The sequence below is a fragment of the Dendropsophus ebraccatus genome, chromosome 2, assembly GCF_027789765.1.
Source record: "Dendropsophus ebraccatus isolate aDenEbr1 chromosome 2, aDenEbr1.pat, whole genome shotgun sequence".
NCBI classification, from domain to species: domain Eukaryota; kingdom Metazoa; phylum Chordata; class Amphibia; order Anura; family Hylidae; genus Dendropsophus; species Dendropsophus ebraccatus.
The window spans coordinates 212,130,515-212,154,591 of NC_091455.1; the positions used below are offsets into that span (position 1 = coordinate 212,130,515).

The 24,077-nt window shown below is 48.7% G+C and overlaps 1 protein-coding gene across 1 annotated transcript; it reads right to left on the reverse strand.

The window, feature by feature from the left end:
* Positions 1-10,017: 10,017 nt before the first annotated feature.
* Positions 10,018-22,693, reverse strand: LOC138784930 (PI-actitoxin-Axm2b-like). Its single transcript, XM_069960636.1, has 3 exons — positions 22,557-22,693; positions 21,664-21,837; positions 10,018-10,133 (listed from the first exon to the last, which is right to left on the reverse strand). Exons 1-3 carry the CDS (start codon positions 22,621-22,623, stop codon positions 10,114-10,116), a joined length of 261 nt encoding a protein of 86 aa, XP_069816737.1. The 5' UTR covers positions 22,624-22,693; the 3' UTR covers positions 10,018-10,113.
* Between the last annotated feature and the right edge of the window lie 1,384 nt (positions 22,694-24,077).

Consider the following 24,077-nt stretch of genomic DNA (forward strand, 5'->3'; position numbering starts at 1 on the left):
TGGTGTTCTGCAGGAAGCAAGGTACCTATACAAGAGCAGGCCTACACAACAGGACATAAAGCAGGGGTAGGGATCCTTGGCTCTCCAGCTCTTGCAAAACTACAACTCCCATCATGTCTGGACAGCCATTAGCTGTTCATACATGATGGGAGTTGTAGTTTTGCAACAGCTTAAGAGCCAAGGTTCCCTACCACTGACATAGAGGATACATATATACAGGAGGAGACCCACACAGGACACATATATATATATATATATATATATATATATATATATATATATATGAATATATATATCTACAGGAGTAAATAGAGGATACATATAAGTATGTGTGTTAGTTTTTTTGTTTTGTTATTATTTTTACTAAAGGGGGCGCACATGTGAGGCATTTTAAAGGGGTACCCAAGCATTTTTATTGTATGGCCGGGGGGGGGGGGGGGTGTATTTTATTATATGGCCGGTCACTTACCTCCCTGGTTCCAGCGCCGTGTCCCGGATCGCGCGCCTCCTTCGCCTGCCCCGCTGCCACCTCCTGGTCTGAGCTGCGGCTTGAGACGTCACGTGGCCAGACAGGACAACAGGCGGCACAATCCGGGACCCCGCGCTGGAAGTGACCGCCCATATAATAAAATACACCCCCCCGGCCATACAATAAAAATAACCCTGGCCTGGAGTTACCCTTTAAGGAGGGATAAACCATGGGTGGGGGATTGCCTGGGGGGGGGGGGGGATTTTGAGAGCAAGAATGGTAAACGCTAGGGTGAAAAAAGCGAAACCCCAGTTTCCCAGCATCTTGTAGTCAGTATGATTGAGGTCATCCATCTTTCTCTCCATCTGATCCTCAGTATAATGTGGTCACCCAGCTTTCCCAGCATATTGTAGTCAGTATAATGAAAATCACCCAACTTTCCCAGCATCTTATACTCATTTTGATGGAGGTCACCCAGCTTTTCCAGCATCCTGTACTCAGTATGATGGAGGTCACCAAGTTTTCACCCAACTTTTCCAGCATCTTGTAGTGAGTATGATGGAGGTCACCCAGCTTTTCCAGCATCTTGTAGTGAGTTTGATGGAGGTCACCCACTTTCTCGAGGATCCTGTAATCTGTATGCTAGAGGTCACCCAGCTTTCCCAGCATCTTGTAGTCAGTATGATAGAGGTCACCCAGCTTTTCCAGCATCCTATACTCAGTATGATGGAGGTCACCAAGCTTTTCCAGCATCTTGTAGTCAGTATGATTTAGGTCACCCAGCTTTCCAGCATCTTGTAGTCAGTATGATTGGGGTCACCCAGCTTTCCCAGCATCTTGTACACAGTATGATGGAGGTCACCCAGCATCTTGTAGTCTGTATGATGGAGGTCACCCAGCTTTCCCACCATCTTATACTCAGTATGATGGAGGTCACCCAGTTTTCCCACCATCATATACTCAGTATGATGGGGGTCACCCAGCTTTCCCAGCATCTTGTACTCAGTATGATGTAGGTCACCCAGCTTTCCCAGCATCTTATACTCAGTATGATGGAGGTCACTCAGCTTCCCCACCATCTTATACTCAGTATGATGGAGGTCACCCAGTTTTCACACCATCATATACTCAGTATGATGGGGGTCACCCAGCTTTCCCAGCATCTTGTACTCAGTATGATGTAGGTCACCCAGCTTTCCCAGCATCTTGTAGTCTGTATGATGGAGGTCACCCAGTTTTCCCACCATCTTATACTCAGTATGATGGAGGTCACCCAGTTTTCCCACCATCATATACTCAGTATGATGGAGGTCAACCAGTTTTCCCAGCATCTTATACTCAGTATGATGGAGGTCACCCAGTTTTCCCACCATCTTATACTCAGTATTATGGAGGTCACCCAGTTTTCCCACCATCTTATACTCAGTATGATGGAGGTCACCCAGCTTTCACACCATCATATACTCAGTATGATGGAGGTCACCCAGCTTTCCCAGCATCTTGTACTCAGTATGATGTAGGTCACCCAGCTTTCCCAGCATCTTGTTGTCAGTATGGTGGAGGTCACCCAGTTTTCCCACCATCTTATACTCAGTATGATGGGGGTCACCCAGCTTTCACACTATCGTTTATTTAGTATGATGCGGTCACCCAGCTTTCCCACCATCTTATACTAAGTATGATGGAGGTCACCCAGCTTTCTCAGCATCTTGTACTCAGTGTGATGTGGTCTGCTAGCTTTCCCACCATCTTATACTCAGTATGATATGGTCACCCAGCTTTGCCAGCATCTTATACTCAGTGGCCGGTAGTCTCTGGGAGCTGGACAGTAAATCTATACTGTGCAGCTAAAAACCATACCAGCACAATCTTGCTAATTGGGACCACTCCAGCCCTTACCTCTCATTACCCTCCCCACATCAGTGCAGGGTCAGTAGATGGCACCCCGGACCTGTACTTCTGCTAGCGGCAGTGTTCCGACAGTTTGGATAATGTCTCCAGCCCTTCCTGTCATTTGTGACCAGACAATTCCTACTGCTCTGTGTGAAGGGGACAGAAGTCACTTTGTCAATGTAAGTCTATGGGACGGTTCCGTGTCATTGATGAGCTGTCCGATGTATTTATACAGGAAAGTGAGAATTCACTATTCACAAATGACTGGAAGGGCTGAAGATGTTACTGTTGAAACATCGCCGCTGAAAGAAGTATGGGAGCGGGTGGCCATCTACCTTCCCCGCACTGATGCAGGGAATAGTGGTCCTTGAAGGATGGGCCGCTAGCCGGCTACTCATGGGCCAGTGCTGTGTGCTTGCCCCCCAGGCTAAAATTTGACAGACAGCCCCTGGCCATTGTCCAGTATACCAAGTAACTGGGTGACTGTTGTTCATTATACCAAGTCACTGGGTGCTGGGTGTGCATTATAGGAGGTCACTGGGTGCTGGGTGTGCATTATAGGAGGTCACTGGGTGCTGGGTGTGCATTATAGGAAGTCACTGGGTGCTGGGTGTGCATTATAGGAAGTCACTGGGTGCTGGGTGTGCATTATAGGAAGCCACTGGGTGCTGGGTGTGCATTATAGGAGGTCACTGGGTGCTGGGTGTGCATTATAGGAGGTCACTGGGTGCTGGGTGTGCATTATAGGACGTCACTGGGTGCTGGGCGTGCATTATAGGAAGTCACTGGGTGCTGGGTGTGCATTATAGGAAGTCACTGGGTGCTGGGTGTGTATTATAGGAAGTCACTGGGTGCTGGGTGTGCATTATAGGAAGTCACTGGGTGCTGGGTGTGCATTATAGGACGTCACTGGGTGCTGGGCGTGCATTATAGGAAGTCACTGGGTGCTGGGTGTACATTATAGGAAGTCACTGGGTGCTTGGTGTGTATTATAGGAAGTCACTGGGTGCTGGGTGTGCATTATAGGAAGTCACTGGTTGCTGGGTGTGCATTATAGGAAGTCACTGGGTGCTGGGTGTACATTATAGGAAGTCACTGGGTGCTGGGTGTGCATTATAGGAGGTCACTGGGTGCTGGGTGTGCATTATAGGAAGTCACTGGGTGCTGGGTGTACATTATAGGAGGTCACTGGGTGCTGGGTGTGCATTATAGGAGGTCAATGGGTGCTGGGTGTGCATTATAGGAAGTCACTGGGTGCTGGGTGTGCATTATAGGAGGTCACTGGGTGCTGGGTGTGCTTTATAGGAAGTCACTGGGTGCTGGGTGTGCATTATAGGAGGTCACTGGGTGCTGGGTGTACATTATAGGAAGTCACTGGGTGCTGGGTGTGCATTATATAAAGTCACTGGGTGCTGGGTGTGCATTATAGGAAGGTGCTGGGTGTGCATTATAGGAAGTCACTGGGTGCTGGGTGTGCATTATATAAAGTCACTGGGTGCTGGGTGTGCATTATATAAAGTCACTGGGTGCTGGGTGTGCATTATAGGAAGTCACTGGGTGCTGGGTGTGCATTATAGGAAGTCACTGGGTGCTGGGTGTGCATTATAGGAAGTCACTGGGTGCTGGGTGTGCATTATAGGAGGTCACTGGGTGCTGGGTGTGCATTATATAAAGTCACTGGGTGCTGGGTGTGCATTATAGGAAGTCACTGGGTGCTGGGTGTGCATTATATAAAGTCACTGGGTGCTGGGTGTGCATTATAGGAAGTCACTGGGTGCTGGGTGTGCATTATAGGAAGTCAATGGGTGCTGGGTGTGCATTATAGGAGGTCACTGGGTGCTGGGTGTGCATTATAGGAGGTCACTGGGTGCTGGGTGTACATTATAGGAAGTCACTGGGTGCTGGGTGTACATTATAGGAAGTCACTGGGTGCTGGGTGTGCATTATATAAAGTCACTGGGTGCTGGGTGTGCATTATAGGAAGGTGCTGGGTGTGCATTATAGGAAGTCACTGGGTGCTGGGTGTGCATTATATAAAGTCACTGGGTGCTGGGTGTGCATTATATAAAGTCACTGGGTGCTGGGTGTGCATTATAGGAAGTCACTGGGTGCTGGGTGTGCATTATAGGAAGTCACTGGGTGCTGGGTGTGCATTATAGGAAGTCAATGGGTGCTGGGTGTGCATTATAGGAAGTCACTGGGTGCTGGGTGTGCATTATAGGAGGTCACTGGGTGCTGGATGTACATTATAGGAAGTCACTGGGTGCTGGGTGTACATTATAGGAAGTCACTGGGTTCTGGGTGTGCATTATAGGAGATCACTGGGTGCTGGGTGTACATTATAGGAAGTCACTGGGTGCTGGGTGTGCATTATAGGAAGTCACTGGGTGCTGAGTGTATATTATACCAAGTCACTGGGTGCTGGATGTGCATTATACCAAGTCACTGGGTGCTGGGTGTGCATTATAGGAAGTCACTGGGTGCTGGGTGTGCATTATAGGAAGTCACTGGGTGCTGGGTGTGTATTATAGGAGGTCACTGGGTGCTGGGTGTTCATTATAGGAAGTCACTGGGTGCTGGGTGTGCATTATAGGAGGTCACTGGGTGCTGGGTGTGCATTATAGGAGGTCACTGGGTGCTGGGTGTGCATTATATAAAGTCACTGGGTGCTGGGTGTGCATTATATAAAGTCACTGGGTGCTGGGTGTGCATTATAGGAGGTCACTGGGTGCTGGGTGTGCATTATATAAAGTCACTGGGTGCTGGGTGTGCATTATAGGAGGTCACTGGGTGCTGGGTGTGCATTATAGGAAGGTGCTGGGTGTGCATTATAGGAAGGTGCTGGGTGTGCATTATAGGAAGGTGCTGGGTGTGCATTATAGGAAGTCACTGGGTGCTGGGTGTGCATTATAGGAAGTCACTGGGTGCTGGGTGTGCATTATAGGAGATCACTGGGTGCTGGGTGTGTATTATAGGAGGTCACTGGGTGCTGGGTGTGCATTATAGGAAGTCACTGGGTGCTGGGTGTGCATTACAGGAAGTCACTGGGTGCTGGGTGTGCATTACAGGAAGTCACTGGGTGCTGGGTGTGCATTATAGGAAGTCACTGGGTGCTGGGTGTGCATTATAGGAGGTCACTGGGTGCTGGGTGTGCATTATAGGAGATCACTGGCTGCTGGGTGTACACTATAGGAAGTCACTGGGTGCTGGGTGTGCATTATAGGAGATCACTGGGTGCTGGGTGTACATTATATGAGGTCACTGGGTGCTGGGTGTGCATTATAGGAAGTCACTGGGTGCTGGGTGTGCATTATACCAAGTCACTGGGTGCTGGGTGTGCATTATACCAAGTCACTGGGTGCTGGGTGTGCATTATAGGAAGTCACTGGGTGCTGGGTGTGCATTATATAAAGTCACTGGGTGCTGGGTGTGCATTATAGGAGATCACTGGCTGCTGGGTGTGCATTATAGGAGATCACTGGGTGCTGGGTGTGCATTATATAAAGTCACTGGGTGCTGGGTGTGTATTATAGGAAGTCACTGGGTGCTGGGTGTGCATTATAGGAAGTCACTGGGTGCTGGGTGTGCATTATAGGAAGTCACTGGGTGCTGGGTGTTCATTATAGGAAGTCACTGGGTGCTGGGTGTGCATTATATAAAGTCACTGGGTGCTGGGTGTGCATTATAGGAAGTCACTGGGTGCTGGGTGTGCATTATAGGAGGTCACTGGGTGCTGGGTGTGCATTATAGGAAGTCACTGGGTGCTGGGTGTGCATTATACCAAGTCACTGGGTGCTGGGTGTGCATTATAGGAGGTCACTGGGTGCTGGGTGTGCATTATACCAAGTCACTGGGTGCTGGGTGTGCATTATAGGAAGTCACTGGGTGCTGGGTATTCATTATAGGAAGTCACTGGGTGCTGGGTGTGTATTATAGGAGGTCACTGGGTGCTGGGTGTTCATTATAGGAAGTCACTGGGTGCTGGGTGTGCATTATATAAAGTCACTGGGTGCTGGGTGTGCATTATAGGAAGTCACTGGGTGCTGGGTGTGCATTATAGGAAGTCACTGGGTGCTGGGTGTGCATTATAGGAAGTCACTGGGTGCTGGGTGTGCAGTATAGGAAGTCACAGTGAACATAGTGACCATCTTAGTAACTCACGGGGTGCTCATTTACCAAAGGCCACTGCTTTCCTGGGAAAAAAATTATATTACGTCGCTTTTTCACCAACGTCCACGACCGTCCATGATGGAAATTGAATGATTGACAGGCTAATTGACTTTTTTTTTTAAATGACATTTTCCAATTTTGACACTGTCACAGCAACAGCTGCTGAAAAATGGCTCCTCTGTAATAGTCCGACTCTTGTAGCTACTATAGTTTGCAGGTGATTTGCTCATCTCTACTTAAAATGGTTGAGAAACACTGTCAGACCGAAAAAAAATCACACATATATGCAGAAAATTACTAATAAAGGTAGAAAACCTCCAAGAAGACAGCAGAGGGTCCTATTCCACGGGCCGATGGGGGCCCGACCAATAATGTAAACGAGCGCCGATCTTCTAGATCGGCGCTCGTTTACTGGGCCTATTACACTGCGTGATCGCTGCGTGATCGCTGCCTGATGATAATCTGCTGATGGTTGTCACTTCCACGGAGCGTTCAGTCAATTATCACTCCATGGAATAGGACCCTAACACCACCACTGACACACTTGTTTGGTGACAACAATGGCTGATGCATTGCACTCTCCTTAAAGGGGTATTCCCCCCAAGACCTAAAAAAATGAAATGCTCCCAAACCTAGTTGGTCTTACTGCCCAAGTCCCCCTGAGTATTTTGATCCGTCTCCCGTCTTTCTAGCGGCTGTCATTCCTGAGAAAAGATTTCTCTAAAACCCGATATAAACATGCAAGATAGTGCTGACCAGGAAACTACATTTCCCATCATGCAGTGCTTCCTGCTGCTTGCTGGGACCTGTAGTTCTACAGAAGCTTTGTGACCTCATTTATTGTGATGTGGATGGATAGCAGCTTACTGGGACCTGTAGTGCTACACAATATATCAGGTCACAGAACTTCTGTAGAACTACAGGTCCCAGCAAGCTGCTATCAGTCCAAATCAGAAACTGTGTGACCTGATATATTGTGTAGAACTACAGGTCCCAGCAAGCTGCTATCTATCCACATCACAATATATCAGGTCACCACATGGCCTGTAATACAGAGAGCTCCGCAGCTGACACACACACACTGATTGATTTATGACCTGATAGCACAGTTCAGCAGGCTGTCGTCTGCAGTGTTCTCTTCACACATGCTGCTTCCCTGTCACAGAGCCAGCGGAGGGAGTGGCGTGTCCTCCCATTGAAGAGAGAGGAGGACATGTGATCCCGACTCCAAAGGTGGGGGCCAGGAGGAAGGAGCGTGCCGGCCTGGACTCCATTTAGCTCATTTTGTGAATGCTGAGGGGGTGAATAGGTAGAAATAGCTCCAAAACAGGAGCTCAAAACAGGTAATTACTTGCTTTAACCAATATATTGAGCTATGGGTGGGCTTTTTGGGGGAATACCCCTTTAAAAGGAACCGATCAGCCCAACCGGGCTGATATGGTTCCCTGGAGCGCTGTATAAAGCTCCTGAGCAGCCTGTGGCACCTACCGGCTGCGACTGCTGCAGGAGCTTATTACCTGAGGGCGTCAGGGAGAGGCTCCCTGCTTATGTCTAGTCACCGCTCTCTGCCTGTCAATCATCCCCACCGAGCGCGATGACAGGCCGCCATCATTTCTTCTTAGGGGGAATTGAACAGCACTGAGGCTCCCTGGTCCCTCATCCAGCGTAGTAGGAAAGCGTTATGCATCAGCCATAGTGGCCTTTGGTGGTTACAGTGTACTGGGCAGGTGTGTCTAGTGGTGTTACAGTGTACAGGGCAGGTGTGTCTAGTGGTGTTACAGTGTACTGGGCAGGTGTGTCTAGTGGTGTTACAGTGTACTGGGCAGGTGTGTCTAGTGGTGTTACAGTGTACTGGGCAGGTGTGTCTAGTGGTGTTACAGTGTACGGGGCAGGTGTGTCTAGTGGTGTTACAGTGTACTGGGCAGGTGTGTCTAGTGGTGTTACAGTGTACTGGGCAGGTGTGTCTAGTGGTGTTACAGTGTACGGGGCAGGTGTGTCTAGTGGTGTTACAGTGTACTGGGCAGGTGTGTCTAGTGGTGTTACAGTGTACGGGGCAGGTGTGTCTAGTGGTGTTACAGTGTACAGGGCAGGTGTGCCTAGTGGTGTTACAGTGTACTGGGCAGGTGTGTCTAGTGGTGTTACAGTGTACGGGGCAGGTGTGTCTAGTGGTGTTACAGTGTACAGGGCAGGTGTGTCTAGTGGTGTTACAGTGTACAGGGCAGGTGTGTCTAGTCCATAAAGGACTGCCCTACATTGTGTGAAAGGTACAATGACAAGCCCATACTACTTGAATAACATCAGTAATCCAGTCGTTGTGCATCTGCATGAACAGCACAGGCCTTCATTTTCATGGAGGACAATGCTCCAGCTCAGTGAGGTCACATCATTAGGGACGGCTGCTGGGGGACCTCACATGGAGCGGCTGCTGGAGACTGGCGGACCTCACATGGAGCGGCTGCTGCAGCTGCTGGAGACTGGGGGACCTCACATGGAGCGGCTGCTGGAGACTGGGGGACCTCACATGGAGCGGCTGCTGGAGACTGGGGGACCTCACATGGAGCGGCTGCTGGAGACTGGCGGACCTCACATGGAGCAGCTGCTGGAGACTGGGGGACCTCACATGGAGCGGCTGCTTGAGACTGGGGGACCTCACATGGAGCGGCTGCTGGAGACTGGGGGACCTCACATGGAGCAGCTGCTGGAGACTGGGGGACCTCACATGGAGCGGCTGCTGGAGACTGGGGGACCTCACATGGAGCGGCTGCTGGAGACTGGGGGACCTCACATGGAGCGGCTGCTGGAGACTGGGGGACCTCACATGGAGCGGCTGCTGGAGACTGGGGGACCTCACATGGAGCGGCTGCTGGAGACTGGGGGACCTCACATGGAGCGGCTGCTGGAGACTGGGGGCCTCACATGGAGCGGCTGCTGGAGACTGGGGGACCTCACATGGAGCGGCTGCTGGAGACGGGGGGACCTCACATGGAGCGGCTGCTGCTGCTGCTAGAGACTGGGGGACCTCACATGGAGCGGCTGCTGGAGACTGGGGGACCTCACATGTAGCGGCTGCTGGAGACTGGGGGACCTCACATGGAGCGGCTGCTGGAGACTGGGGGACCTCACATGGAGCGGCTGCTGGAGACTGGGGGACCTCACATGGAGCGGCTGCTGGAGACTGGGGGACCTCACATGGAGCGGCTGCTGGAGACTGGGGGACCTCACATGGAGCGGCTGCTGGAGACTGGGGGACCTCACATGGAGTGGCTGCTGGAGACTGGGGGACCTCACATGGAGCGGCTGCTGGAGACTGGGGGACCTCACATGGAGCGGCTGTACTTTCTCCAGACCTGAATCCCAGGGCCACCCTGCTCCAACTGCACCCTTGTCGGTAATCACCCCCGGCCTGTGTGTGTGTGTGGGGGGGGGGGGATACCCCTGTATGATGACTAGTCAGCTCTGATGGAATAATGACTACAGACACAAGACACATGCGATTATTTATTATATATCTGCCACATTATATCACATACAGCTTATCAATAGGAATTCCCCATGTGCTGTCTGTGTGACCTGCAGATTTATCATTCGGAAGTCTCAGCACCTGGAGGAGAGAACACACAAGGGGTTAATGACATGATATAACTTATAATAGATACATATGCTATATACATCCAGAGGAGGAGCTCGGCTTTCCCTCACTTGGGGCGGTGATTGGGTTTGGCCGCTCCCCCATCTGTAGATCTCTACCCGCCACCGAGTCATGTGACACAATGTTCTGTATATTCCTCCCCTGGTGTGTAATAAGGGTCACACACGCACAACCTTATACAGTATCGCCATCTCTATAGTGGCCTCCATGTTCACTATACACACAAGATTCCCTCTGTTGCCAATAGCGACCAATCACAGCTCAGCTTTCACTTTACCAGAGCGATATGAGAAATGAAAGCTGAGCTGTGATTGGTTGCTATCAGAGCTCTCACAGTTAATAGGGCCGATGACAGCACCTGATGGTGGCACGGGGGAGCGGGACGGCGGAACAACACCCCAAAATTGTGAGTGTCCTAAGGGATCCGGGACGGTTGGGAGGTATGACAAAGCCTTACCTACCATTTAAAGAAACTTCTGAAATGTCATAGTGACAGGTCAGCGGTTTGTATCAGTCAGGGTCCAGGTGCAAGACCCCCACCGATTGTTAGAATTAAGGGGCTGCGGAGCACATTCTGCCTCTTCAGCTAAACTAGCGGTGGATGGAATTATAATGGAGCCCTATGGAACTTCCCGTAATCGCTGTACTAGAAGTTCCAAGGGGCTCCATTATAATTCCATCGTCTTAAAGGGAACCAATCAGCCTGGGCTGATTTGGTTCCCTGGATCATTGTATAAAGCACCTGGAGCGGCCCCGGCACGTACCGGCCGCGACCGCAGCAGGTGCTTTATACCGGAGAAAATTACTTTTATTCCCCGGCTCGTGACTAGATACGAGCGGGGAAGTAGTCATGGTGGGCGGCTCCCCGCTCGTATCTAGTCACTGCGCGCTGCCTGTCAGCGCACTCAGAGGGGATGATTGACAGGCCGAGAGGTCCGTTACTGGCCTCTCTGCCTGTCAATCATCCCGCCGAGCGCGCTGACAGGCAGAGCGCAGTGACTAGATACGAGCGGGGAGCCACCATAGACAACAATAGACCGAGTCTTTCTCCTTGAGATGAACGTGAAAGATTACTGACCATACCTGTGAAGAGGTCATTCCCCAGGGAGCTGCTAATGTCCAACATCTCCTACCCGCTCCTGAGCTACCAGTATTACTGCTGCTGCCAGCTCTCCTGATCCCACTGCTGCTACACAGGAGGCTGGAGGGAGCTGTATTCTTATAGGAGGATTTGCGGCTCCAGTGACATGTAGGCAGAGACAGTGTCAGACTGAAATACCATGGGCCCATCCTTCATCCATGTTAACATAGGTAAGACAATATTCCATGCATATACAACTGAAAAGGGCTCTCGCTCAGGGACGTATGTACTGTATATATTTATATACTAGAAAATGTACCCGGCGCTGCCCGGGTATAAAGTGTCAGTGTGTATAGAGGGTCCTGTATACCTGTAGTATAGAGTTGGTGGAGGTGCTGTATACCTGTAGTATAGAGTTGGTGGAGGTCTTGTATACCTAAAGTATATAGTTCGGGGGTCCTGTATACCTGTAGTGTATAGTTTGGGGTTCTGTATACCTGTAGTATAGAGTTGGTGGAGGTGCTGTGGCAGTGTTATCCAGTCACAGTATGGCGGTATTGGTCAGGTCTGGTATGGCAGTGGTATCCAGTCACAGTATGGTGGTATTGGTCAGGTCTGGTATGGCAGTGTTATCCAGTCACAGTATGGTGGTATTGGTCAGGTCTGGTGTGGCAGTGTTATCCAGTCACAGTATGGCGGTATTGGTCAGGTCTGGTATTGCAGATTCATCCAGTCACAGTATGGCGGTATTGGTCAGGTCTGGTATGGAGTTGTTATCCAGTCACAGTATGGCGGTATTGGTCAGGTCTGGTATGGCAGTGTTATCCAGTGACAGTATGGCGGTATTGGTCAGGTCTGGTATGGCAGTGTTATCTAGTCACAGTATGGCGGTATTGGTCAGGTCTGGTGTGGCAGTGTTATCCAGTCACAGTATGGCAGTATTGGACAGGTCTGGTGCGGCAGTGTTATCCAGTCACAGTATGGCAGTATTGGTCAGGTCTGGTATAGAGTTGTTATCCAGTCACAGTATGGCAGTATTGGTCAGGTCTGGTATAGAGTTGTTATCCAGTCACAGTATGGCGGTATTGGTCAGGTCTGGTGTGGCCGTGGTAAATGTGACATGTGGAGCTATTACCTACCAATCCTGATGCTAATTGGTGAGTGAGGATGGGGCACTTTCAGGTTTAGTGCTTAGGGCAGCAGTAGCTGGTAATACTGCCCTGTATACCTGTATAGATGGAGTAGGGGCTCCTGTATACATGTACTGTATAGATGGAGTAGGGGGTCCTGTATACATGTACTGTATAGATGGAGTAGGGGGTCCTGTATACATGTACTGTATAGATGGAGTAGGGGGTCTACCAGTTATTACTGTGGATGTTGTGAGGCAGCTTCCCTAGCAACCACAACTCCCTATGAAAATGAAAGCAGTAATCCTATTGGTTGCTAAGGCTCCAACTGCCGTGTCTGCTGCAGCTAATTATATCTCCTGGGTGCAGTGTGGAGATTTTCCAATTCATCTATATATGGCACCGCTCTTCCCCCTCCCCCTCCCCTCCTGTACATCTGGTGGGGACGGGACCTTCGCTAAAACCTTCCCGGGCACCCAATGTATCTGTGTGCCAAATTTGGGGTGAAACGGTTCAGGCATTTGGAAGTCTATATGGGACAGACAGACAGACAGATAGACAGACAGACTTTCATTTTTATGATATACTAGAAAATGTACCCGGCGCTGCCCGGGTATAAAGTGTCAGTGTGTATAGAGGGTCCTGTATACCTGTAGTATAGAGTTGGTGGAGGTGCTGTATACCTGTAGTATAGAGTTGGTGGAGGTCTTGTATACCTAAAGTATATAGTTCGGGGGGTCCTGTATACCTGTAGTGTATAGTTTGGGGTTCTGTATACCTGTAGTATAGAGTTGGTGGAGGTGCTGTGGCAGTGTTATCCAGTCACAGTATGGCGGTATTGGTCAGGTCTGGTATGGCAGTGTTATCCAGTCACAGTATGGTGGTATTGGTCAGGTCTGGTATGGCAGATTCATCCAGTCACAGTATGGCGGTATTGGTCAGGTCTGGTGTGGCTGTGTTATCCAGTCACAGTATGGTGGTATTGGTCAGGTCTGATATGACAGTGTTATCCAGTCACAGTATGGCGGTATTGGTCAGGTCTGGTATAGCGGTGTTATCCAGTCACAGTATGGCGGTATTGGTCAGGTCTGGTATGGTGGTGTTATCAAGTCACAGTATGGCGGTATTGGTCAGGTCTGTTATAGCAGTGTTATCCAGTCACAGTATGGCGGTATTGGTCAGGTCTGGTATGGCGGTGTTATCCAGTCAAGTATGGCGGTATTGGTCAGGTCTGGTGTGGCTTTGTTATCCATTCACAGTATGGCGGTATTGGTCAGGTCTGGTATGGCAGAGTTATCCAGTCACAGTATGGTGGTATTGGTCAGGTCTGGTATGGCGGTGTTATCCAGTCACAGTATGGCGGTATTGGTCAGGTCTGGTGTGGCTTTTTTATCCATTCACAGTTTGGCGGTATTGGTCAGGTCTGGTATGGCAGTGTTATCCAGTCACAGTATGGTGGTATTGGTCAGGTCTGGTATGGCAGTGTTATCCAGTCACAATGTGGCGGTATTGGTCAGGTCTGGTGTGGCGGTCTTATTTGGTATGGTATGACAGTGTTATCCAGTCACAGTATGGCGGTATTGGTCAGGTCTGGTATGGCAGTGTTATCCAGTCACAGCATGGTGGTATTGGTCAGGTCTGGTATGGCAGTGTTATCCAGTCACAGCATGGTGGTATTGGTCAGGTCTGATATGACAGTGTTATCCAGTCACAGTATGGCGGTATTGGTCAGGTCTGGTATGGCAGTGTTATCCAGTCACAGTATGGCGGTATTGGTCAGGTCTGGTATGGAGTTGTTATCCAGTCACAGTATGGCGGTATTGGTCAGGTCTGGTATGGCGGTGTTATCCAGTCACAGTATGGCGGTTTTATCCAGTCACAGTATGGCTGTATTGGTCAGGTCTGGTATGGAGTTATCCAGTCACAGTACGGCGGTATTGGTCAGGTCTGGTATGGAGTTATCCAGTCACAGTATGGCGGTATTGGTCAGGTCTGGTGTGGCAGTGGTAAATGTGACGTGTGGAGCTATTACCTACCAATCGTGATGCTAATTGGTGAGTGAGGATGGGGCGTCTTCAGGTTTAGTGCTTAGGGCAGCAGCAGCTGGTAATACTGCCCTGTATACCTGTATAGATGGAGTAGGAGGTCCTGTATACATGTACTGTATAGATGGAGTAGGGGCTCCTGTATACATGTACTGTATAGATGGAGTAGGGGGTCCTGTATATACATGTACTGTATAGATGGAGTAGGGGTCCTGTATATACATGTACTGTATAGATGGAGTAGGGGCTCCTGTATACATGTACTGTATAGATAGAGTAGGGGGTCCTGTATATACATGTACTGTATAGATGGAGTAGGGGCTCCTGTATATACATGTACTGTATAGATGGAGTAGGGGGTCCTGTATATACATGTACTGTATAGATGGAGTAGGGGGTCCTGTATATACATGTACTGTATAGATGGAGTAGGGGGTCCTGTATATACATGTACTGTATAGATGGAATAGGAGGCCCTGTATATACATGTACTGTACAGATGGAGTAGGGGACCCTGTATATATATGTACTGTATAGATGGAGTAGGGGGTCCTGTATATACATGTGCTGTATAGATGGAGTAGGAGGTCCTGTATATACATGTACTGTATAGATGGAGTAGGGGCTCCTGTATATACATGTACTGTATAGATGGAGTAGGGGGCCCTGTATATACATGTACTGTATAGATGGAGTAGGGGGTCCTGTATATACATGTACTGTATAGATAGAGTAGGGGGTCCTGTATATACATGTACTGTATAGATGGAGTAGGGGGCCCTGTATATACATGTACTGTATAGTTGGAGTAGTGGGTCCTGTATATACATGTACTGTATAGATGGAGTAGGGGGTCCTGTATATACATGTACTGTATAGATGGAGTAGGGGGTCCTGTATATATATGTACTGTATAGATGGAGTAGGGGGTCCTGTATATACATGTACTGTATAGATGGAGTAGGGGGCCCTGTATATACATGTACTGTATAGATGGAGTAGGGGGTCCTGTATATACATGTACTGTATAGATAGAGTAGGGGGTCCTGTATATACATGTCCTGTATAGATGGAGTAGGGGGCCCTGTATATACATGTACTGTATAGATGGAGTAGGGGCTCCTGTATACATGTACTGTATAGATGGAGTAGGGGGTCCTGTATATACATGTACTGTATAGATGGAGTAGGGGGTCCTGTATATACATGTACTGTATAGATGGAGTAGGGGGTCCTGTATATACATGTGCTGTATAGATGGAGTAGGAGGTCCTGTATATACATGTACTGTATAGATGGAGTAGGGGGTCCTGTATACATGTACTGTATAGATGGAGTAGGGGGTCCTGTATACATGTACTGTATAGATGGAGTAGGGGGTCCTGTATACATGTACTGTATAGATGGAGTAGGGGGTCCTGTATGTACATGTACTGTATAGATGGAGTAGGGGGTCCTGTATATATATGTACTGTATACATAGAGTAGGGGGTCCTGTATATACCTGCACTGTATAGATGGAGTAGGGGTCCCTGTATACAAGTACTCAGGGCCGGCCTTAAGGTATACGGCGCCCTGTGCAAAACTTTTTTCGGCGCCCCCCCCCCCCTCCCCCAGGCTGACATAAAGCTCCTACAGCCTCCCACTCCTCCAGACGACACCCAAAACCATCACCCGACCCTCCCAGCCATACACACAACTACTAATTATCCCAGCCATACACACAACTACTACCTCCCCCAGCCATACACACAACTACTATCCCCCAATCCATACACACAACTACTATCCCCACCAGCCATACACACAACTACTACCCCCTCCAGCCATACACACAACTACTACCCCCACCAGCCATACACACAACTACTATCCCCACCAGCCATACAGACAACTACTACCCCCACCAGCCATACACACAACTACTCCCTCCCCCAGCCATACACACAACTACTACCTCCCCCAGCCATACACACAACTACTATCCCCACCAGCCATACACACAACTACTACCCCCTCCAGCCATACACACAACTACTAACTCTCCCAGCCATAAACACAACTACTACCCCCTCCAGCCATACACACAACTACTAACTCTCCCAGCCATACACACAACTACTACCCCCCAGCCTTACACACAACTACTATCCCCACCAGCCATACACACAACTACTACCCCCACCAGCCATAAACACAACTACTACCCCCTCCAGCCATACACACAACTATTAACTCTCCCAGCCATACACACAACTACTACCCCCCAGCCATACACACAACTACTATCCCCACCAGCCATACACACAACTACTACCCCCACCAGCCATACACACAACTACTATCCCCACCAGCCATACAGACAACTACTACCCCCACCAGCCATACACACAACTACTAACTCTCCCAGCCATACACACAACTACTACCTCCCCCAGCCATACACACAACTACTACCCCCCAGCCATACACACAACTACTATCCCCACCAGCCATACACACAACTACTACCCCCTCCAGCCATACACACAACTACTAACTCTCCCAGCCATACACACAACTACTACCCCCCAGCCATACACACAACTACTATCCCCACCAGCCATACACACAACTACTACCCCCTCCAGCCATACACACAACTACTATCCCCACCAGCCATACACACAACTACTACCCCCTCCAGCCATACACACAACTACTAACCCATCCAGCCATACACACAACTACCATCCCCACCAGCCATACAGACAACTACTACCCCCACCAGCCATACAGACAACTACTACCCCCACCAGCCATACAGACAACTACTACCCCCACCAGCCATACAGACAACTACTACTCCCACCAGCCATACAAACAACTACTACCCCCACCAGCCATACTCACAACTACTACCCCCACCAGCCATACACACAACTACTTCCCCCACCAGCCATACACACAACTACTACTTACCCAGCCATACACACAACTACTATCTCCACCAGGCTGGAGGGGGAAGTAGTATCCAGTACACACACATGCACAACTACACATTGAATATACATTATATAACAGAAAACACACCCCATACACATTATATAGTAAACACATATACAATGTCACACATATTTATACCAATTATGCATATATAAACCTCCAGCACACACACACCTACACATTGACTATACATTATATAACAGTACACACACTATGTACATTCTATATACATATACTTGCACTTACATACATCTAGCTGGCAGCTGGTTGTGGATAATGCAGCAGCTGATGACAGGACCGGGCGCCTCATGCTGCCCTATATATGGCCCTATGTGCATCTCCTTGAGAACCCCCCTCTGTGTAGTCCCCCTATAGTATATGCTCCCCCCCTCTCCCTTATAGATACCCCCCATGCTGTCTCCTCTTACAGATGGCCCCCCTGTGTTGTCCCCCTTATAAATGGCCCCTGTGTTGTCCATCCCCTTATAGATGGCCCCCATATTGTCACCCTTATAGATGGCTCCCCCCTGTGTTGTCCATCCCCTTATAGATGGCCCCCGTATTGTCACCCTTATAGATGGCTGCCCCCTGTGTTGTCCATCTCCTTTACAGATGGCCCCCTTATGTTGTCCCGCCTTATGGATTGTCCCCCTTTATAAATAGCCCCCTTACATTGCCCCCCCCCCTTATAGATTGCCCCCTTATGTTGTCCCCCACTTATAGATTGCCCCTTCTGTTGTCTCCTCCCTTATAGATTTACCCCTTCTGTTGTCCCCCACTTATAGATTACCCCCTATTGATTGTCCCCTTCTGTTGTCTCCCCCCTTATAGATTGCCCCTTTCTGTTGTCTCCCCCTTCTGTTGTCCCCCACTTAAAGATTGCCCCCTTCTGTTGTCGCCCCCTTTAGTTGTCTCCCACTTATAGATTGCCCCTTCTGTTGTCTCCCCCCTTAGAGATTGTGCACTTATGTTGTCTCCCCCCCTTATAGGATGCCCCCCCCCCTTGTGCAGGATGTGCAGGTTAAAAAAAAAAACAAAGCACATAACTCACCTGACACCTCGCTCCCCCGCCGCGGCTCTCATCTTCTGCATCGCCCCCGGCCTATGCGCGCTCCCTAAGCACGTCCTGGCACCGCACGCGAGGTCACTTCCTCCGTGGGCCGATACTTCCTCCGTGTTCCGGAAGTACAAGGGCGCCGGCTGAAGCAGAGGTCACTGATGCGTGCTCTGCTGGGGAATCCCCAGGGAGCACGCATCAGTGGGGGGCGGACTGTCCTATCAGTCTTGTGACCGCAAGGTCACAAGCTTGATAGTACAGTATGCGGCGCCCAGGTGGAGGCCGGGAGGAATCACCTCAGGAGGAGGGCGCCGGGCGGCCAGCTAGGGGAACGCTCGGGCAGAAAGACAGCTGCACAGCTGTCTCTCTGCCTTAGCGCCCCCCCAGCTGGCCGGGGGTGATGCGCCCTGTGCAAGCGCACAGGTCGCACACCCCAAAGGCCGGCCCTGCAAGTACTGTATAGATGGAGTAGGGAGTCTACCAGTTATTACTGTGGATGTTGTGAAGCAGCTTCCCTAGCAACCACAACTCCCTGTGAAAATGAAAGCAGTAATCCTATTGGTTGCTAAGGCTCCAACTGCCGTGTCTGCTGCAGCTAATTATATCACCTGTGTTTGCAGTGAGGAGATTTTCCCATTCATCTCTATGGGGCGCCGCCCTTCCCCCTCCCCTCCTGTACATCTGGCGGGGACGGGACCTTCGCATTAACCTTCCCGGGCACCCAATGTACCTGTGTGCTAAATATGGGGTCAAACGGTTCAGGCGTTTGGAAGTCTATAGAGGACAGACAGACAGACAGACAGACTTTCATTTTTATGATATAGATATATAGTATTAGGGGGAGTATTATAGCACCAGTATATAAAGAGCAACAATTATCACCATACATATCACCATCACACTGTTACTGAGCAAATCCTGTATACCCGACCAGTAATACCAGTATACAAGGGGCAACTATTACACCATGACCACTAACATGACCACTATACTGTTACTGACCAAATGCAGTATACTAAGATGAATTATACAAACATTAACAGTAATACCACCACTGCTACTAAATATAATCCACAGTGTAAAGACCAATATCACCTCACAGTGCCCATATAGCAGCAGATATCAGCTGCACACAGACCCTGCACACCATAAGGGATTACAGTATGTGATGTCCCACCACGGGTATTGCTAGTCTGTACTCCCCTTGCAAAAGCCTGTACTCAAAGTCAAGTGGTTAAGATGTTATGCCTAAGTTTTGCCACTAGATGTTGCTAAGTATGTATATCTGTATATATTGCACAGCTGTAGTGAGCAAGGGGTTATTGTTTGTTTGTGATCTTTGCACCAATGAGAGCTGTTCTTCTTCTTCACCTTTCTCTAGTCTTCTTTCTCTTTGCACTCTCCTCTCCACCACTCACAGGAGTTATTACACACCCTGTAGGAAGATGTCACACCAGGAGAGGAAGTGTACACCCACACTAGTTAGTTCTTTTCTGGTTCTTGTAGAGGCAAGACATACAGACCAGAGTCTCCTGCAGAGTTTAGCCAACTGTAGTGTACCTACATGGAAAACACAGACACTCTTTTCTTTCAAGCAACACTTATTCCAACTTTGCAGTGCTAAGCCTAAGAAAGGACAAGTCAGGGATCACCCCAACCCACGCTGTTGAACGTCTCTAAAGGTGCAGGACAGTATACTAAAACTAGAGGAACTGATCCGGATAGAGCAAAGTTGCTACAAGCTTACGTACCGCCCTGCTCTGAGATGCTGGGTGGGAGGTGGGGCTGCTGAAAGACATTCCTAGACACTCTTAGACGGCGGGCCAGACTGCAGGTGGGGCTTGCATCGCCCGCACTGAGACGCAATGTGGGATGAGAGGAGGGGGAGGAGGAGGGGACAGGACGTTGGCAGGGGGATACGCCACTGGGAGCGCAAGTCCTGTAGCGCTGCAAAGTTCAACACTGGCCCCCTGTGGTCCGATCCAGTCTTCCTCCTAGCCCGGTGACTCCCTTTCCCTACGGGGGAGGGAGTGGCCGGTTCAGAAGGAGCACAGGACCAACCCACAAAGGCCATCAGCCCTTCTGGTATTTGCCCAGAATGCCAGATGGCCAGTCCTGCCCTGCCTACTGGTGTCACATGTCGCTGCAATGCTGCAATGATCACTTTACAGCAGCTCATCCTATCAGGTCTTGTGTCAGCTTAGTTTTAGCCCCAGTGGTGAGAATGAGAACTGCAAGATTTCAGGATTATTTTATAATATAAATAGAAAAAAAAGGAAAATTAGAAAAAAAAAAAAGTCATCAAAAATTCTTAAAAAATATGTTTAACATTAAAACATTATTTAAACCAGAAGTCATTTTCTGATGACACATTCTCTTTAAGCAGTGAGAGCGGAGATGAAGAGGCAGAGCGTGTGCTACCGCGCACATCTGCCCCTTCATTCTAATGGACAGCGGGGTTATTTACAATATTAGTCACTATAGGAGGAGATTTATTAAACATGGTGTAAAGTGAGACTGGCTCAGTCGCCCCCGGGAACCAATCAGATTCCACCTTTCATTCCTCACAGACTCTTTGGAAAATGAAAGGTGGAATCTGATTGGTTGTTAGGGGCGACCGAGCCAGTCTCACTTTACACCATGTTTGATAAATCTCCCCCTCTGTTTGTATTTAATACATTGTGTGTAATGAGTCAGATAGAGATAGATAATATCTATCTATTATCTATCTAACTATCATCTATCTATTATCTATTATCTATCTATCTATCTATCTATCTCCTATCTATCTCCTATCTATCTATCTATCTCCTATCTATCTCCTATCTATCTATCTATCTATCTATCTATCTATCTATCCATCCATCCATCCATCCATCCATCCATCCATCCATCCATCCATCCATCTATCTATCTATCTATCTATCTATCTATCTCCTATCTATCTATCTATCTATCTATCTATCTATCTATCTATCTCCTATCTATCTCCTATCTATCTATCTATCTATCTATCTATCTATCTATCTATCTATCTATCTATCTCCTATCTATCTCCTATCTATCTATCTATCTATCTATCTATCTATCTATCTATCTATCTATTATCTATCTATCTATCTATCTATCTATCTATCTATCTATCTATCTATCTATCTATCTATCTATTCTTGCAGTCACCAACCTCCTTCCTTCATGCAGGCCTCCTCACATTGCTTCTTAGAATAAAATCGGTTGCCGACTCTTGAAGTGCCCTTGAATTGGGCCGATTTGCACGTGTTTGTTGCGGAATCATAGTAATATTCTGTAAAAGTTTTTTTTCCAATTCCAGGACTCCTAGACATTAGACATCTCGGTTCTGAAACAAACATCAGATTGATATAGAGTTAAATAGTTAAACAGGTTATAATACAGAGAAGAATAACTCTCCTAACACTATAGCATGGAGGTAAAACAAAGCCATGTGGGGAATAGAGCGCCCCCTCTGGTCACCTCAGAAAAGATGTCAGTAACATAAACAACATATCCCGGCATAATACAATATAATGTAACCAACAAATACATAGAGCAAATGGATTGTTATTTGTCCCCTCAGACCTTCCGTATTAGATCAGCGGGGTTCTGACTACAGATCAGCTGCCGGCCTCTTCATTGATAGTAGTAGTGGTGACAGTGCAGGTACTGCAGGTGATGTCAGAGAACAGAGAATACTGCAGTACCGTGCACAGTCACTGCTAATCCAAAGAATGGGAGGAGACTGAACTTCCTGCAGAAAACTGTGTGTATAATCCGCACCACAATGCAACGTAAGAAACCACTCTCTCATACAATGCTTATTATTAGCCAAAATGTTGCATTATGGTGCGGATTATAGAGACGGTTTTCTACAGGAAGTGCAGTCTCCTGCTCATTTTCTGGATTATCCTGAGGAAGTCTATCTATCTATCTCCTATCTATCTATTTATCTATCTATCTATCTCCTATCTATCTATCTATCTATCTATCTATCTATCTATCTATCTATCTATCTCCTATCTGTTTGTCTATCCATCCATCCATTCATCTGACTATATATACCTTGCTCAGCTTGTGAGAGCAGCAAGAAGCAGGCGGCGAGGACAAGTAGGACAGCAGAAGTCTTCATGGCTGGAGACAAGGAGACACAGAGGAGCTGAAGGATGAGGAATCTTCTGTAAATCGGATTGAATATTCAGACTTTTATAGCAGTGAAGTAAATGGAGCTCCGGTAACTGTGGCTGCTGATGGTCACACCGCAGCCCTGTGACATCTGTCTGATGAGAGTTCTGCTCCGGGGCACCAGTCACACTGCTGTTTATTCTCTTACAGGTTTTCTCACGGATAATGTCTCTTATTTATTTTAAAGAGAAAACTTCTATACTACTATACTATAGCTGATTTATCCCATGGTCAGATGTTATTGTGTTTTCTTCCACCCCCTGAGACATTTTGGGGGGGATGTATCTGTGCAAGCAGGTGGTTCTTTCTATGGTCTGCGCAAAATTTTACGGATGTTCCACAAAAATGATCATGAAGCATCCTACAGCGAGTGCTTCACTGAATAGCTTACAATACAGAATACAGATACATGCAGTCTACATACTCCATCCTCAGATTAACCCCGTGACTTGTTATATAAGAGTAGTGCCGCCCTACACATACATTCAGCCGCAGAGGCACATGGGTTCTGGGACACTACATGACATACAATCCATCAATACTGATGGCATACTGAATGTATTCTGCCTATATCCGCTCTGTGTGCTGTGCAGGGGGGACTCTGTGTGCCGGGCAGGGGGGACTCTGTGTGCTGTGCAGGGGGGACTCTGTGTGCCGGGCAGGGGGGACTCTGTGTGCCAGGCAGGTGCTGCTGTTGCTCATTATACATCATCCCTCCTGCCCAGCACACAGAGTGCCACTGTCAGCAATGTACAGCTGCTGGGAGAGGCGCTGAGAGTCTGCACCAGAAAACCATATACCAGGCCAGCGCCCCCGCTCCAACTGCATCTTTGATAGATGCCCCCCCTGAGCTACACCCCTGTGCTGATGGAAATAAGGAGACTACTTTAGGAGCTGAATGCAGCAAACACTACCCCCTGTGGTAAATGTGCGGTGTCCCGGAGGAACAGCAACACAGGGGGCAGATGTTGGGAAGATGGAGCAACACACGGGCACTTGTCACGGTAGCCAGGGGTGGGACCAGCTTGCCACCTCTGGAGTGGAGAGGAGTGTGTGCTGAGAGTCCCAACCTAGGGTAGAAGTGTGCTCTGCCGGAACTTTAGAAGAAGAAGAAGTAGAATACTTAAGACTTGAAAGTAAACTTTTACTTGTGCCCGCGATTCGACCTTAACTGTCGTGTACCCCTTGTTTTCCCACCAGTGTCGGGTGACCCATCCTATGAGGGTGACACAAGCCTCAGACCTTGTTACCTAAGTTGAGCAAAGTGGCCAATTTACCTTGTTACACCTGCACTGCCAGATAGAGTATGCAGGCTTATAGCCACTTTGCTCTATCCGGATCAGTTCCTCTGCTATAGGATACCGTCCTGCACCTTTAGACTTGTTCCCGGTGTGGGTTGGG